Source organism: Carassius auratus, chromosome 15 (genome assembly GCF_003368295.1).
Source record: "Carassius auratus strain Wakin chromosome 15, ASM336829v1, whole genome shotgun sequence".
Taxonomy (NCBI): domain Eukaryota; kingdom Metazoa; phylum Chordata; class Actinopteri; order Cypriniformes; family Cyprinidae; genus Carassius; species Carassius auratus.
In genome coordinates, this window is record NC_039257.1 from 5,842,353 (window position 1) to 5,857,531 (window position 15,179).

Here is a 15,179-nt window from a genome sequence, read left to right on the forward strand (position 1 = left end):
CATACTGTTCTAGAGTAAACAAACCCTCCCGTCATCATTCAAGAATAATGCTAGTACAAAACATTTTTTTTGACAGCTGCTATATTAAGCGTCATGATTTCTCACTTTTCTCAATCATTTTTCAACAAATGGTCTCTTCTTTCATGCTTAATCTTCTCTAAGCTGAAAAAAATATATATTAACTATAGTGTGAAAACCCTTTACATCAGTCAAGCTCATATTTATAATGCCATTCTAATTTTGGTGGTTGATAAGAATTTTTTTATGCTTTTAAATCAAACAAACAAACAAACAAACAAAACAACCATCCATTTTCTATTTTATTATGCATCTTATTCCTGAGGCCAAAACTGTACTTTCAGCGGCCATTATTACATTTTTTATTCCATTATTCTAAATGATTGTTTAAAAATTAAAAAGATAGTTCTCCCAGAAATCGCCCTCATGTTGTTCCAAACCTGTGAGACCTTCATTCTAATTCAGAAAAAATTAAGATATTTTTTGACAGAATCTAAGAGCTCTCTGACCCTCTATAGACAGATTTAGGTGGAATTTGACTTGTGCGAAAAAGGGTTAATGCGAATAATGGAGATGGAAACGTATTTGCTGAATAAATCCCTCCTTGCGGATCAAAAAACTCATGCGACTTTGCGCTATGGGATGGCAAAACCTGACTATCTCATTCCACAGCATCTGAAATGTTGTTATGGTCATTCTGAAATGCCAGGAAAAAGTCTGTGATCAAAGTATTTATGTATAATTGCCTCCCAGGACTGTCTTACATGACTGCGTTCCCAAACAGCAGGCATCCACCTCCAAAAGCAATGACCGCATTTACTTTGGTTCGTCTGCTCGCTCTAAGGCGCAAGTAATTTAATTATATATGAAAATTATTATATTCAGTGGCTTCTCTTATGTTTCTTAGTGATTTACAGTGCCAGTTTATCAGGAAGTGATGATTTGTTGGATGGAGACAGTGCTTGTTCGACAATGCTTTATGCGATATTACAATTTTGAAGTTAAATTCACAACTACAAAAAACCCAGCTACTGTCAGTTTTGATGAATTTGACAAAAAAAAGTGCAACATTTTGAATGGTAGTGCATATAACAAAAAGGCAAGTTCATATAAGCAAAGCCTAATGATGGAATGTAATAAAAAAACAGCCAAAAACACATTAGCGAACTATCTGGCATGTTCCCCATTCCATCCCGCTGTAACATCTGGACTTTAATTGAGCTTCTGTGTTGTGTGGTAAAGCGTAGCGCTCATTAAGAATGAATGAGAACTGTGTCTCATGAAAGTTAGATGCGGAAACATGCAGGATACTGATTACATTTAACCCACTCTTACATTTTTACAAATGTGGGGCAGACAGACAAGAGCTCATGTGAATAAATTATAAAGCTGAATAATTTCATTTTGAACAGCAAATCAAAGAAACTAATTTGCAGATGCGACTCAGGAGACTATGTGATCTCCACCTCTAATGGAAAATCCCGTTTTAGTCACACCTCCACACCTTCACTGACCAAATGTTAGCTTGCTGCTTTGGGACTCGACTGCCACAGGTTTGAACAGCACTTAGTCTGGTGCAAAAAAACAGCACCTTATCTTCCTAATACACATTTCCCAATGTATGATTCAACCATGCATGTTATTTCAAATGCAAACATGCTGTCATAAGATTTTTTTTTTTTTCACACATTAGTGAAAACAAAATGGGTTGCTTGGCCACAAAACTTATTCTCAAGTTGCATGGTAAATTGCTTTGGGAAATAGCGTCAGCTAAATGTAAATGCTTCCTATAGAAAGAGATAATGGATAGTTGCTATGCTGAGCAAGGGAAAGTGAAGCCCAGTCAATTCAGATAGAGGATTTTGCTGAAGACGCAAATCTTGAGCTATTTATTGTATGGGACTCGAGTGGCTCGCTGGTGCAGGGACACTTGTAAGCTGACAAGCACATATGGCTGCCAGTTTTCACCATGTTGATTGTAAATGCTTGTTATTTGGACCATATTACATTCAAAAGTAAAAGAATGTTAAATCAAGGCTTGGTACATGATAGACGAAAGACTACACTGTTCAACTGTTCAGAAAGCCACAGTTTAGCATCTGCGTTCATTATGAAAGAGGCCTAAAAATATTTTTCATACAGGTTTACAGGTTTTTTTAGTGCCTAGCCTACTTCAGAGGAATACATCCATAATGATATGAGGCACCTGTAATGGACAGAATATGATGGACATAAAAATAGAGAGAGAGAGAGAGAGAGAGAGAGAGAGAGCGAGAGAGAAGGTCACAGATGCTGAAGAGCTGAAGCCATCAAGCTATTGCAAAGGGTGGGAAATAAGTGACACTTACCTCGGGCATCAAAAAACTCATCATCCGAGCTGTCAACAGATTCCTGGGCGATGTTCTGCATGCGCCAGTGAGAAGCGCTGTGCTTGCGAAGGGTCGCTAAGGGAAGAACATGAAAAAGATACGATCAAACCAAAGGTCACTAGTGCTGCATGCAATTACTGAACATTGTGTGACTAATTGATTAGACATGCTTGATGACAATGTTATTTAATATTACCACGCGAAGGTGTCCAAAGGAATGGAACGGCTAGGAATGAATTGAAAGCGTGTTTTTTTAATTAAGACTGGCTAATGTGGAAATCAAAGTGTAAAATTTGAGATTCAGGAATTCACAATGATCATACTTAAGATCATACTTAAGATGACTTGTCAAAGGTTTTGATCTAAAAGCTGCTGCTTAAATTCTTAAAATTAGACAAACATATGTACACACACAAACACACTTAATCTATAATAATTCTACACACATGCATCCACACACATAAGTCAGGTGCTGATTTTTGATTGGTTGTGCAGTTGTTATAGTTTTGAGAAGCACCGTTATCTTCAAGAGCTTTAAACAAAATCTCCTTGTAGAAAAAACTTCAGCTGCTGAAGACAAAGTACTTGTCGACTGTGTGTTGCGTTAGTGAGGCAGGTGGTGTGACTGTGAGCCCTGGGCTGTTTAAATCTAAAGTTAATAACTTTCTAATCTAATGACAGATAGCGGCAATAATGCAAATTACAAATCAGCGTAAGTCAAACGAAAGTTATCCTCTCCCAATCATTTTAAGTGGGCCATGATTTAATAATTATAGATTGGAGTCATTGTGAGTGAACATATAGCGATGGGGATTTTTGACGCTTTATAGCTCAGCAAATTGCTTCTTTACTCAAAGCATTAAATAATTTAATGTAAATCCAGTAATTCACACATCCAGGCTTAGTGAGCTCACTGTTGCTTTCATAAGGCTTAAATCGCACTGAAACAAGCACAACAAAGAAATCCAACTGTAAGGAATTTCATTTATATTGATTCATTTAGCAGATGTGGCTTACAAATGAAGAAAAGCACAAGCACGGGAGATTAAGCATGAATAACCAATATCAGCAGTGCCACAGTAAATGATTTTGCCCATTTGGTTGGCATTACTCGAGAGGTGTCACCTAAGCTGTCATATCTCGTTCTCCTGCGGTCTTTTACATGGACTCCTCATGATCCTGCTCACTTTGTTGATACAATAAGGACACTAACCTTCCATAACTGGGGTTCGGTGCGGCTCCACAGTTTTCACTCTGTCCCTTTGACTGCTAAACCCCCACATCACCATGCAGGATTTAATAAGCTTTTCATCTCTTCCACAAAAAAAAGCAAGCAGGTCAAATGCTGGCACTATTAATGCACCCAATGGAGATGAGTATCTCAGCCTACGTTTTCTATTATAATCACAATGCATTTGACAGTGGCATCAACAGAAATCTGCTCTTTACAGTCTTAACTACTACTTTTTTAAAGAATTTATTCTTGGCATTCTGGCTTTTATTACTATAGGACAATGTAGAGCAGACAGGATGTGAAGTTTTGATTTTGATGTTTTGTTTAAAAAAAAGTCTCCATAATCTATACTTTAAATTAAAAAAAAAAAAAAAAGGATTATGTGGCCACATTTTTGGGGCCACTGCATATGTAAGATTTGTAATATCTCATAAAAGCATAAGGTGAAAGAGATAACGGAGCAAAAGTTCCACTTTGTGCTCATAACAGGATAAATAGTGAAGAGAGGTTTACCAGCTCAATTATTGCTTCACATAAGTGAACATAATCAAATTTAGAGTGGTCAAATAAACACACAGTATTTTGTTTTAAATACTTTGATGGAGATGAAATCCTTTTTCCTCAGGGATGCAGGAGGGCAGGGGGCAATGTTTCATTAATGCAGTCTAAACATTGAGAAATGGCTTTTAAGGCTTGGTAAATGGTTTTACAGGAGGAGATAAAGAGGTGCAGATTAGTTTGAATGAGGGAGACCAGTGAGGCCTGTCTTCAGAGACGGGAGGGTGGATACGACATCAGTTCCTGCACTAAAGCATCTCTAATCACAAAAAATTCTAATCACATCATCCATAATTAATCCTGGAATGAAGGCTGAGAAAAGGGAAAGGCTGACATTTTTTGGCTAAGAAAGAATGTATTAGAAAACCATGAATGGTTTCAACCAGTAAAAGAGGTGGTCATATAATCAAAGTTATATTATAAGCCAGTGCATAGCTAAACCGAGATGGATTTCATTACGAGTTTCATTGTTTGGCTGGCTTCTGTCTGGTAAGTCATGCAGGTGATGCTTTTGCACTAAAACAGCATAGAGTAGAGGATGTTCTTCAGCCATGAAATTGGTATGGTCCTCATGAATGATACATTTATGAAACTTTTCGGTTTAATTGCGTCATCAACTACAGGGGGATTAAATGAAATTGAATGCATGCTGTGAAAGGAAGTCTTCCTTTATAACGCTCAAAATTGAGGTTTGACTAAAAACTAAATTTCAGCTGAAACATCTTAAGGAAAGATGACTTTGTGTTCTCTATTCTCTTAGGACAATTTTTACTTCAGCTTCAGATGTCTGTTCTGTGCCATTAAATTGGACATGCTATTATTCAGGTAGCAAGCCATAAACATCAATATCTGTATCCCAATATTTCTTATACAATGAGGTTCTAATCTTTATTAAACTGGTGCTGTTTAAGATTCGTCCCCATACAGGACATAATCAACAATGGTTAAGCCACTATATCTTTCACTATGCACTGAATTTTTTTATGTTATTTACTCAATATTCAATTTTTATTTATCAAACTGCTGTATAAAAACCATTCAAACCTAGATTTGTTATTCTCCATAACCCATCTAAATAGATCTCTAATCTTTGATAGAGTTGTGAGTTATGAATGCTGGGTCATGGAGTGTGATAGGGTCGATATCGAGCTTTGATAGGTCCCCTCTCCGAGGAGCATGCACAGTACAAAAATGGCATTTTCTCCAGAGCACTCATGACACGACTCACTGAGAGACTTGCTCTTAATCAAAAACATAATCTCTGCTAGATAGGTGCTGCTTTCCTCCAGCAATCTCGTTTTTCTCTCTTTCTTTAATCTCTATATATATCTCACCCTCCCTTTTGCACTTTCTCTCCCAACCTTCAATTCCTTCCTCTTCAGCCTCACTCCATGCACTTAAGAAGCTCCGTCACCATTTCTACTCATTTGTTCATCAGCCTAATGTTAAAGCCCCTCTAGAGAAAACTGCAGAGGTAAAGGCCATTATGACATCAGAAGGCTCCCATTGGTTCACTGCACTGGTTTTAAGGCTGTGTGTGTGACTTGAAAGGGAAGGGACAATAAGCAAAGGCCACAAGGGCATACTTGTTGGAAAATAATGTGATTTGGTTATTGCCAGGTCTAGACGTCTGATTAGTGGGGACTGGCATGAAACACTTCCCTATTAAATTCAAAAAGCTTAGCTGTTTTCTTCAAAAAGTGATTCTCAAACTGTTTTTATTGCTGTAATGAGAAGCATTTCCAAACTGAATCTGGATATACAGTATATTTGACTTAAACATTGTGTTCCTGCAGCCACAGGTTCAATTCTCATGGAATACATGAATGCATAAACCTAAAACAAATGATTTCAAATTTAAATCAATAATTAGTTATAATAATTAATTAATGACCAAAATATATGTTTCAATGTATTTAGAAAATATTTTACTATAAATTATATACATGACATTTTTGAAAAATAATACTTTTGATATTATTTATATACATGCACTCATATTTATCATGGTTCAAATCCAATTTAAAAATTATTTTAATTTTAAATTATTCAACTGAAATATATTTTAAAGAAAATAAACAGGGTCATTTAGGTTGGAGTTGGAGCAAACAGTTCTCAATCAGTTATTTCATTAAATCACTCAGAGGAATACTCTCAATCTTATCCCTGCATTACCAAAGTGTGCGCTTGCAGCATATGCGGCATGCGGCTTGTAAACACCTCCGTTTGGCAGCTCAAAGCAATGCCGCACATGCTGTGAAACAACACATATGCCACAGTTGCACAAAAAAAAATACTGGTGTGATAAATAACTTAGTATTACGAAGCAGAACTGTGATACTCAAAGTCTAAAAAGAGCACAAAAACAAAAGCAGATGCTTCAAGACAATGCAAATACTGACAAAGGCTGTATTTCCAGGCAGTGCAGGCTAAAACCATACTGTGCAATCTTTTCTGTCCTTTATAATTGTTGCGGTCACATCTTGGGTAAAAGCCAAAGGAGACTGTGCAACATCAATGATCTTAGGACACTGGATGTGACTGACAATGCTGACTACATGATCTTTCTGAAAATTTGTTCTTAGATGGCAAAATCGTGGCCAAAATCATTAAGTGTGCTCTTAGCTTTAGAAAAGGGTCAAGACTTTCAGACCAAGTGGAGTAGAGAGGGTACAACTGCTTATACTGCAACAGACGGCATGCAAAGTTAAGTGTGAAATCATTGCAGCAGGGGAGAATACAGTGGGCAAACCTCATGCAAGATCACAACATCAAGAGGGCATTGAAAGTAAACTGCAGGGAACAGAACCACTTGACTGGGTTACTCAAGAGCCACCTCCTCCTTCTGTCAATGACTGAAGGAAGCGAAGCTACAAATGCATGAGGCTTGAGCACAGAGAGCTCGCTCGGATGAACGTTAATTGTGCCTTTACATAACCAAAGAAATGCAAACACAAAATCAAGATGTTCTGTTAACAAGACAGCGCTGTCGTATCGCTTCAGAGTTATGATCAGTTTTTGCCATCTCATCTCTACTGAGGTGAAGCTGTTCAACCAAGCACATCGACACAGAGCTCTGAAAGGAACTGTTTGTATAGCACTGCATCACGTGTAAAGGTTCCATCTGAAATGGCAGGATTAAAGATCCAATTATGAAGTGCAGTCATCACCATCATCTCATTCTTTTATGAACAAGTTATATAATATGAAAGCATCCTGAATACCAACATTGCCTTCGGTTACACCCTTTTTTGAAACAAAAAAACTACATAACTATTAATAATAAAAGAGACATTATTTTTTTGTTTAGTTTTTATACAATATGCTTATATTTACAGTATATGCCTTCTATGTTAGAAAAATCTGTAATAAAATAATTATAAAAAGGTATATTCTATCCGTCTGTCTATTCATGCCTTTGTCAGACAACCTATATATTATTTTTATATTCATCCATTAAAGCCTCCTATCTTCAAAAACAGATGCTATTATAATTTTCCAGCAAAAGCAACACTGTTCGAGAATGAATTAAATGAAGAGATTTATTTAAAGCAGATGTTTTTTAAAGAGCCATCTGTCTATTACAACAAAATGTATCAGGTTAAAATGTTTATATGCTGTAGTTGAACGTTTTACATTTTGTAGTTAAAAAATCAATTTACATCCCTTGGTTAAGGGAGCCAATAAGTCAGTCTCCCATCTCACAGAATCAATGCATCAAAATAACATAAAAAAAAAAAAAAAAAAAAAAAATCAAGACCTGACCTGCCTGTAAACAGACACAAAAGCCAGACTGCAGTACTACAGACGGTCATGAAAGGCTGTCATTCTCTCTTTCTCTCACAGGACCACAGGGTAGCAGTGAGTCTGTCACTGCTTCTCGTGCAGGCTATTTTTAGCACCGTGCTCTACCCAAATCATTGTGCAAGTTCGCTAGAACAAAATCATTATGGAGGGAACCTGAAATCTGCCCTGAATTGTTCCGTTTGTAATGAGGTGTCAGGTAGCTTTTAATCATTTTATTCACTGTTAAACACCATGAGAAAACTGGGACTTCTCATTTCAGAAGAGAAAAAAAAAACCTGATTTTCCCACAAAACAGGAAGGTTTAAGGTGTCTACCTGTTGAGAAGACAGATTCTAGAATGCTTCAAATATATCCTGACTGGCTCACACAAATGAACCTGCCATTACTTGCCATAGTTTCACAACTTCTAATGAAGGGAACATGCAAACTATTTCATAACCCCAAAACCAATTCCACAAACCACCTTTCTGCTTTACCAGTGACCTTATCGCTCCTACAGAGGCTCATGAATATCAGCGTGCATTACAGTATCAAACTTATAGAGTCTTAAAAAAAAACAAAAAAAAAAAACATACAGACTGAGCCATTGTTTTGCACAACAAAGGCAAGTATATTTTCTTCATAAACTGCCTAAATTAAACCATAAATGTGCATATTGTTTACATTTTCACATTTTAATGTCTTAATTTACCATGTTAATTTATACGTCATCATTTCTTTAATAGTGGCATCATAATCATTCTCATTCAAAAGTCTTTTATGATCACCATGTCTGCATTTATTTGAGCAAAAATATAGTAAAAACTGATTGTGAAATAGTATTATAAGTTTAATTAACTGTTTTATTTTAACATTTTAGTGTCATTTATTCCTGTGATGGCAAAGCTGAATTCTCAACAGCCATTACTGATGCTGATTTGGTGCTCAAGACATTTCTTATAATCATCAATGTTGAAAAGAGCTGTGCTGGTCAATATTAATGTGGATACCATGATAAAACTAATTTCAGGATTATTTAGTGAGTAGAAAATGTAAAACACTCAAAATCTTTTGTATCATTATAAAATGTCTTTAGTGTCATTTTTAATCAATTTTATTAATGTTTTTTTTTTTTACTTCTTAAAAAAACCCTTTTGGGTTGTGTATATACATGTAGTATAATACTATAGAATATAGTGCAGAAAAGTATAGCAGAACAACTCAACATACAATTTATCTGTATTTAAGATAAAGCATGGTGCTATAAGACCTTCAACTGTTCCTTGCAGATCTGAATTAAACTACAAGAGCAACATCTAAAAATAAGTAAATAAAATAAAGAGTTTCAAGATAAATGTAAATAAAATTCTATTGCAAATTTTCATGTCACACACCTCTCCAGGTGGTCTCACAGTTTGAGAGCCACTGATCTAGAAGATGCTTGATCTCTATGCTTAGCTTAGTTACATAAATTCATGAGTTTTCATCAAGCAGAAATGTCCTTGATGCTTTTAACAGGAATAACAGTCATTTCTCACTCTACTGCGTGGGCGCAGCAAATGCTGAATTATTGGTTTGAGGATAAAAATAGAATTTCATTTTCTCAGTGACAAAAACCAAGCAAGAAACAAAACAAACGTGAAACCCGAAGTAAATGCAATGTTGTTTGCGGAGAGCTAATACTAGATCATCTAAGTCTCTTGGTCTGACAGCCACAGATACAGAGTGCGCTTCTGTCTAAAATGCCATCACACAGATGTAGTGTCGCAACACCTTCCATCAAAACCCATAAAAAAAAAAGCTGGACACAAAATGGAAAACACAAAAGAGATGATTTCTCATTTCAATGTATATCACAAGGAATCCGCAGGAAAATCCTTGACTGAGGTGCACGTTAATTGGTTTGGCAAAGACAATCCAACTTTGCAATTCAATTTTGCTACGGTGAACAACACAATCAGTATTCCCTGTTTTTATTCTCAACCAAAGCCAAGTAAAAATTAGTTTCTGAGAATTGACACAGAATACTACTTGCTTATCTGCCACTAAAAGGTCACTTCCTGAATGGCTAAGATTAAATATATCACTGCAGCACTGACTATGACCTCTATATGTACATGTGAAACATGTAACTGCATTACTAGAGCTATACTGGAGGAATAATGTGAAAAAACATCTACCCGTTACACGTGAAAAGTGTATTTCGAACCAATTCAACAGAGACCTTGACCATGCACCAGCCTAAGCATGCCAATATATGAATTCCTATTCACATTACTGAGAAGTTCACACTTGCACACGCTTGTTTTTTCAGAGCACCTTCTTTTTTCTAAGAAAGGCAATGCAGATGAATTGAGCACGAAATGGAATACATTTCGTGCAATGGGAAATTGCACCCCTTTGAAGCTTTGAGATCATGCAGAGCTGGACTTACAGACAAACACAACACGATGGTTTGACTCACTGAAACTGCTCTGAATTCAGGTTGGTGTGGAGTGATGCACCCTGGGGCTCTTCTGCTGAGGGAATATAGACTGTGAAAGAAATTAACTGTGACTACTGAATCTGGGATTTATATTTATCGAGTGGTCTATATCCTAGTCTATAGAGATTGAGCATGAAACTACTAAATATATAGCAGAATATACAATTACTGTTGGAAATAGGTCCAACCTCCAAAGGTTTGAACTATCAAAAGTGGCAGGTTAAAGTATAGCTTATTCAGGAGTCAATATTTTGGCTAGGAAATGAACAAAAAGCAACATGCAATTCTGGAAACTATTATGCAAATAATAGTCTGTGAGGTGAATACACAAAAAGAAAGTTGTTTTTTTCCATGTCAGTGTTAACAATGACTCTGTCTAGCTGATGCATTTATAAGTGATCCTGATTGATTAGAGAAACTGAAATAGATGACCCTAAGGCATCTACTTCATTCACTGCTTCTTAAATTATGATTCCTGTATATACATAACAAATCCTTTTTTGTGTGTGATATTTATATATTTTAGGTCTACCTATGAAAATAATAAATGATTTGGATGGTAACTGGTGACTAATTTGCGCTAATGGTGATCTCTGATCTACAGTAACATAGCAGATCAACTGATTGATTTGACATTGGATAATAACAAATATAAATACAAAAATCTTGAGAAATACATGAAAATCCTAAAATAATCTGGGACCGAACAGGTATCCATGAGGAATCCTTGCTATTTAACATATAAATGAAGCCAACCTAGTCTGTGTTTTGCTGATGGGCTGCCAGTTCTGATCATGTAAAAAGACAAATTCTGCTCCAGTGATGATGTAGGCTATGTTCTGCTTGTTCAATACAGTGAGCGGGTTTATTTAATTCTGATATAATACTCAATTGTCCCACCATCCCATCCTCAACAACACTGAATCACTAACTAGGAATCTAATAAACCTTGAGGTAAATTAAGTAACCAAACCAAAGGAGTCTGTAGGATTACACATTTCCACTTACAAAATCAAATGCTGACTTCCTACATGACTGAGAGAGGAGAACTTCTTGGTGATTCGGAAACATGCCTGAGAAGAAATCAAATGGCTGTGGCAGCTTATTAACAGTCTGTAGTAGTTACTGCTGTCCAACGTATGGAAACCGTTATACTTACATGAAATACGCCACGAATGGCATGCTGTCACACCATAATTACCCAAAGAGCACACATTCAAAACCCAGAAGACACATGCTGTGAGCTTCTCGTCATCATAAACCATAAGCTACAAACATACTGACAGACTTGGGGGCTAACATCTGAAGCTCTCTTCAGTGGTTTCCTGACCCCTAGAGACTGAGCAATGATCTACATTATCTTGTTTAAAATTAAATTGTGATTTACATTTAAAGCTGAAGTGTGGGTTTGTTCTTTTTTGGACCAACAGCGTCACAATGGCATACCAAACGCACACCATTGATAGATTCAATGTTTCTATGGCATACCTTTAACAAACCAAAAACATTCAAAATACTTTCTTTTGCATTTTACAGGAGAAAGAAAATTGTATATGATTTTTTCTTTCTTTAGTGATCAACCACGTTAAGCTTATTTGGAAAATTTATTTGAAAACATTAAAACAATCATTAGGGTCCTCAAAGCAACTCTCTGCCTTCATGGCATCTCAGAAGCCTATGTGAATTGCATAGTCAATACACTTATAGAAATATAAGTACCACATTAACTCACAACCATAATTCAGAATCATGAAATGCAAAGGGTAAGCTTTCTTCTAGATCAATAATTGCTCGGACATGCTGGATTGGATGTGCTGCCATAAACAGATTAAACTATATCTATGTATGCTGAGATGTTCAGTGCAGACAGTCTCAGCACTCAGCCATAGGCTCAATCATATCAGAGTGTCCTATACAGAATGTATATCTCAAAGAGAGACCATCAGCTCTCCCTCTCTCACATCAGCCTCTTTCTACATTTCTGATACAATACACACGTCACTACCCAATTCACCTTTAAGTAGAAACAGAATAATAAAGGATGCACACTGACTTATCATGCAGAACATGCATTATGACTTGCTTATAGGTTTTTGAAGACCACATTTTGTCTCATTTTAAGTGTTTGAAGTTCACAGTTTATATCGTTTACTTAAATTAAACCATATTGGTGGAGAAAACAAGCTGACCAATGGAACATCACTCTAGCTGGGATCTAATTAAATTATTTCAAAGATGAATCAAATGTACTGTCATAATCTATGACCATCTGAAGAAACAAACATTCAGATGTGCTTTACAGCTAGAATTATTAAATCACACCATAGGATATGTACAAAATTCCTTATAAGCTTATTTCTTGTACAGTAATTTCTGACACTATTAAAAAAACCACAAATATCTAATTGGGGGAGGGGGGTCCACAATGATACTTCAGGGGGGGTTTATGGACTGGAATTTTTTTATGGAATTAGACGTTTAATGGAATAGACATTTTTTGGTTGACATAGTCAGATTTTTCTACTTAATTGCTTCTTTAATATCAGGTCTACCTATAAATCAGTTAATAGCACCAACATAACACCACTGGAGATTAATTCAGTATATTCAGAGCTGAAATAACTTATGTCAACTTTTTGCTTAAACAGAATATGAAACACCTATATACATATATACACATATATGTGTGTGTCTGTGTGTGTGTCATAAAAAAAACTTTAATTACAATTTAATATTGATATCAGTTATTGGCCATTTAAACAAAATAATCTGGACCATATCAGCGATATGCAAAATACAAAATCGGTCGGACTCCATAAGTTGATATACACCGTTACTAATGAATCGTAATATTTTTGTATCAGGGATTCCTGGATTTCCTGCGAGTCTGTGTGGGTCAGATATGGTTGACAACTCCTAACGTTGCATGCATAAAACATTCTACATTTAGGATTACGACCAGTTTGTAAAGAGAACATGTTAAGATGGAGAAAAAGACAGCGTTTTGGCTGTCTCTCAAAACCAAGTCAACCGGGCAGCGTTTAAAACCGTCGAAAGCATTGGAATGCGCCCATGACGCCCCAAAAACGTTGTCTAGGTAGGCAGCTCTCTAGGTTTGGAGACGCAGCCCTTGATCATCACGCATTCCAACAGATTGACGAGGAAAGTGAAGAGAGCAAACTGTGTCTACTCTTTCTGCTGTGACAGAAGATGTCTGTGCGTTGTCTGAATGTGATGTGACATCTCTTACCTTTCCCTCTGATTTCTTTAGCCATCCTGCGTCTTTGCAGTTACTTTGGACAGTTCGCACGTCTCTTCTCTCCGTCCTTGTCTGCGCGCGGGAGAAGCGATTTCAAGTAGGCTGTATGCGCGTTTCGTGTTTGAACATGCGAAGGTGGGAGTATCCATGAACGCTGAGACAGATCCTGGTGTTGAAGTAAGCGCGGACTTGGGGCTGTTTGTATGTGTGCAGACAGACTTTGCTGTTGTCCTCTCCTCCTGTTGAGCTCGAGGTGTGATGTTCGACTGCCTCCAGTGGCTCTGCGCGAGCTGCAGTGACTTGGAAAACGCCAAGCGCATTAATATAGGCTTCAGACCACCCGTCGTCATATATTAGTTATTTATTCATTTATGCACTTTAAATAATAATATCACACAGCGCCTCCTTAAGGATGTTGAGCACATTATATGCATGACTATAAACAAATGCTGATAAATGTATGAATATGAATGATATTTATAATATGTATGAATGAGCTCGGCAAATTTTTTTTAAACACATTTATACTTCAAATGTATGTATTTATATAAAACTAAAACAGTATAATACAGAAATTAAAAGGACTCCCAGTAATGTTACATTAAAATTGTTTGACTGCGTACATGGAAGAATCAACACTAAGTTAGTTTTGAAATTTTAGCCATCCTTGGCTCATATGATAATAATATCATATTAATTTCTATAATTTTATCTAAAAAGGTGTAATATTAAAGTTAGGTAAGCCAACTTATACAACAAAACTAAAACTAAAATTATTTCACGCAATGCGGCACTTTGGAATGAAAACGAGGATATGGCGGGAAACGCGAGATCGGCACATTATTGTTTATTTATATATATATCAAATATATATGACATATTTATATCGTTTTTTTAAACTAGGAAATCTCAATTAATTATTTTTATCAATAAAAATATATATATTTTTCATTCTACTGTTAAATAATGTTGAAATATGTATGGTTTCTTACGGGAATTGTGTTAGTGTATTTTTTTTCTTCTTCTTTTATTTTTACTATCTAAAAGTGAGTGACAGAATCCTGTCGCCACAATAAAACCATGGTTGAAACTGTTGCAAATAGAAGCCACAAGAAACCAATCAACAACACTGAAAGACAGTTACCTTAAAAATCCCTAAAGTGCTTCAAAATTTGGCCTACAGTATAATTTTTTATCGTCTTTGTGATACAAACAGTTGAATAGCTGAGGGACCACAGGTGCTGTCCATGCCTGCCACCAAACTGAATATCTACATTGTGGAAGAAGAAGTGCAAAATACATTGTGCAGTTGAAAACAGAAGTATAATTATCTTCACCCGGCCAGTAGGAGTGTATCTCTGTAACCTTATAGTAGGATGACTGTGCAAAATGTTGGCTTTTTCATAAATCACTACATCGTCATTCCTCCTCAGGCTTTTAAATAACCAGCTCCATCACATTGCATCCAAC

General features: G+C 36.2%; 1 protein-coding gene across 2 annotated transcripts in view; it reads right to left on the reverse strand.

Moving 5' to 3' along the window:
• The window catches only part of LOC113114831 (membrane-associated phosphatidylinositol transfer protein 3-like), a 73,774-nt gene extending 59,756 nt beyond the window's left edge, over positions 1 to 14,018 (reverse strand). For both annotated transcript variants that reach the window (XM_026281885.1, XM_026281884.1), the window contains exons 1-2: positions 13,701 to 14,018; positions 2,367 to 2,462 (exon numbers count right to left, since the gene is read on the reverse strand). In XM_026281885.1, the coding sequence (XP_026137670.1) occupies positions 2,367 to 2,462; positions 13,701 to 13,725 (121 nt within the window). In that variant the 5' untranslated portion in view covers positions 13,726 to 14,018. The remainder of the gene's footprint in view (positions 1 to 2,366; positions 2,463 to 13,700) is intronic.
• Positions 14,019 to 15,179: the final 1,161 nt, after the last annotated feature.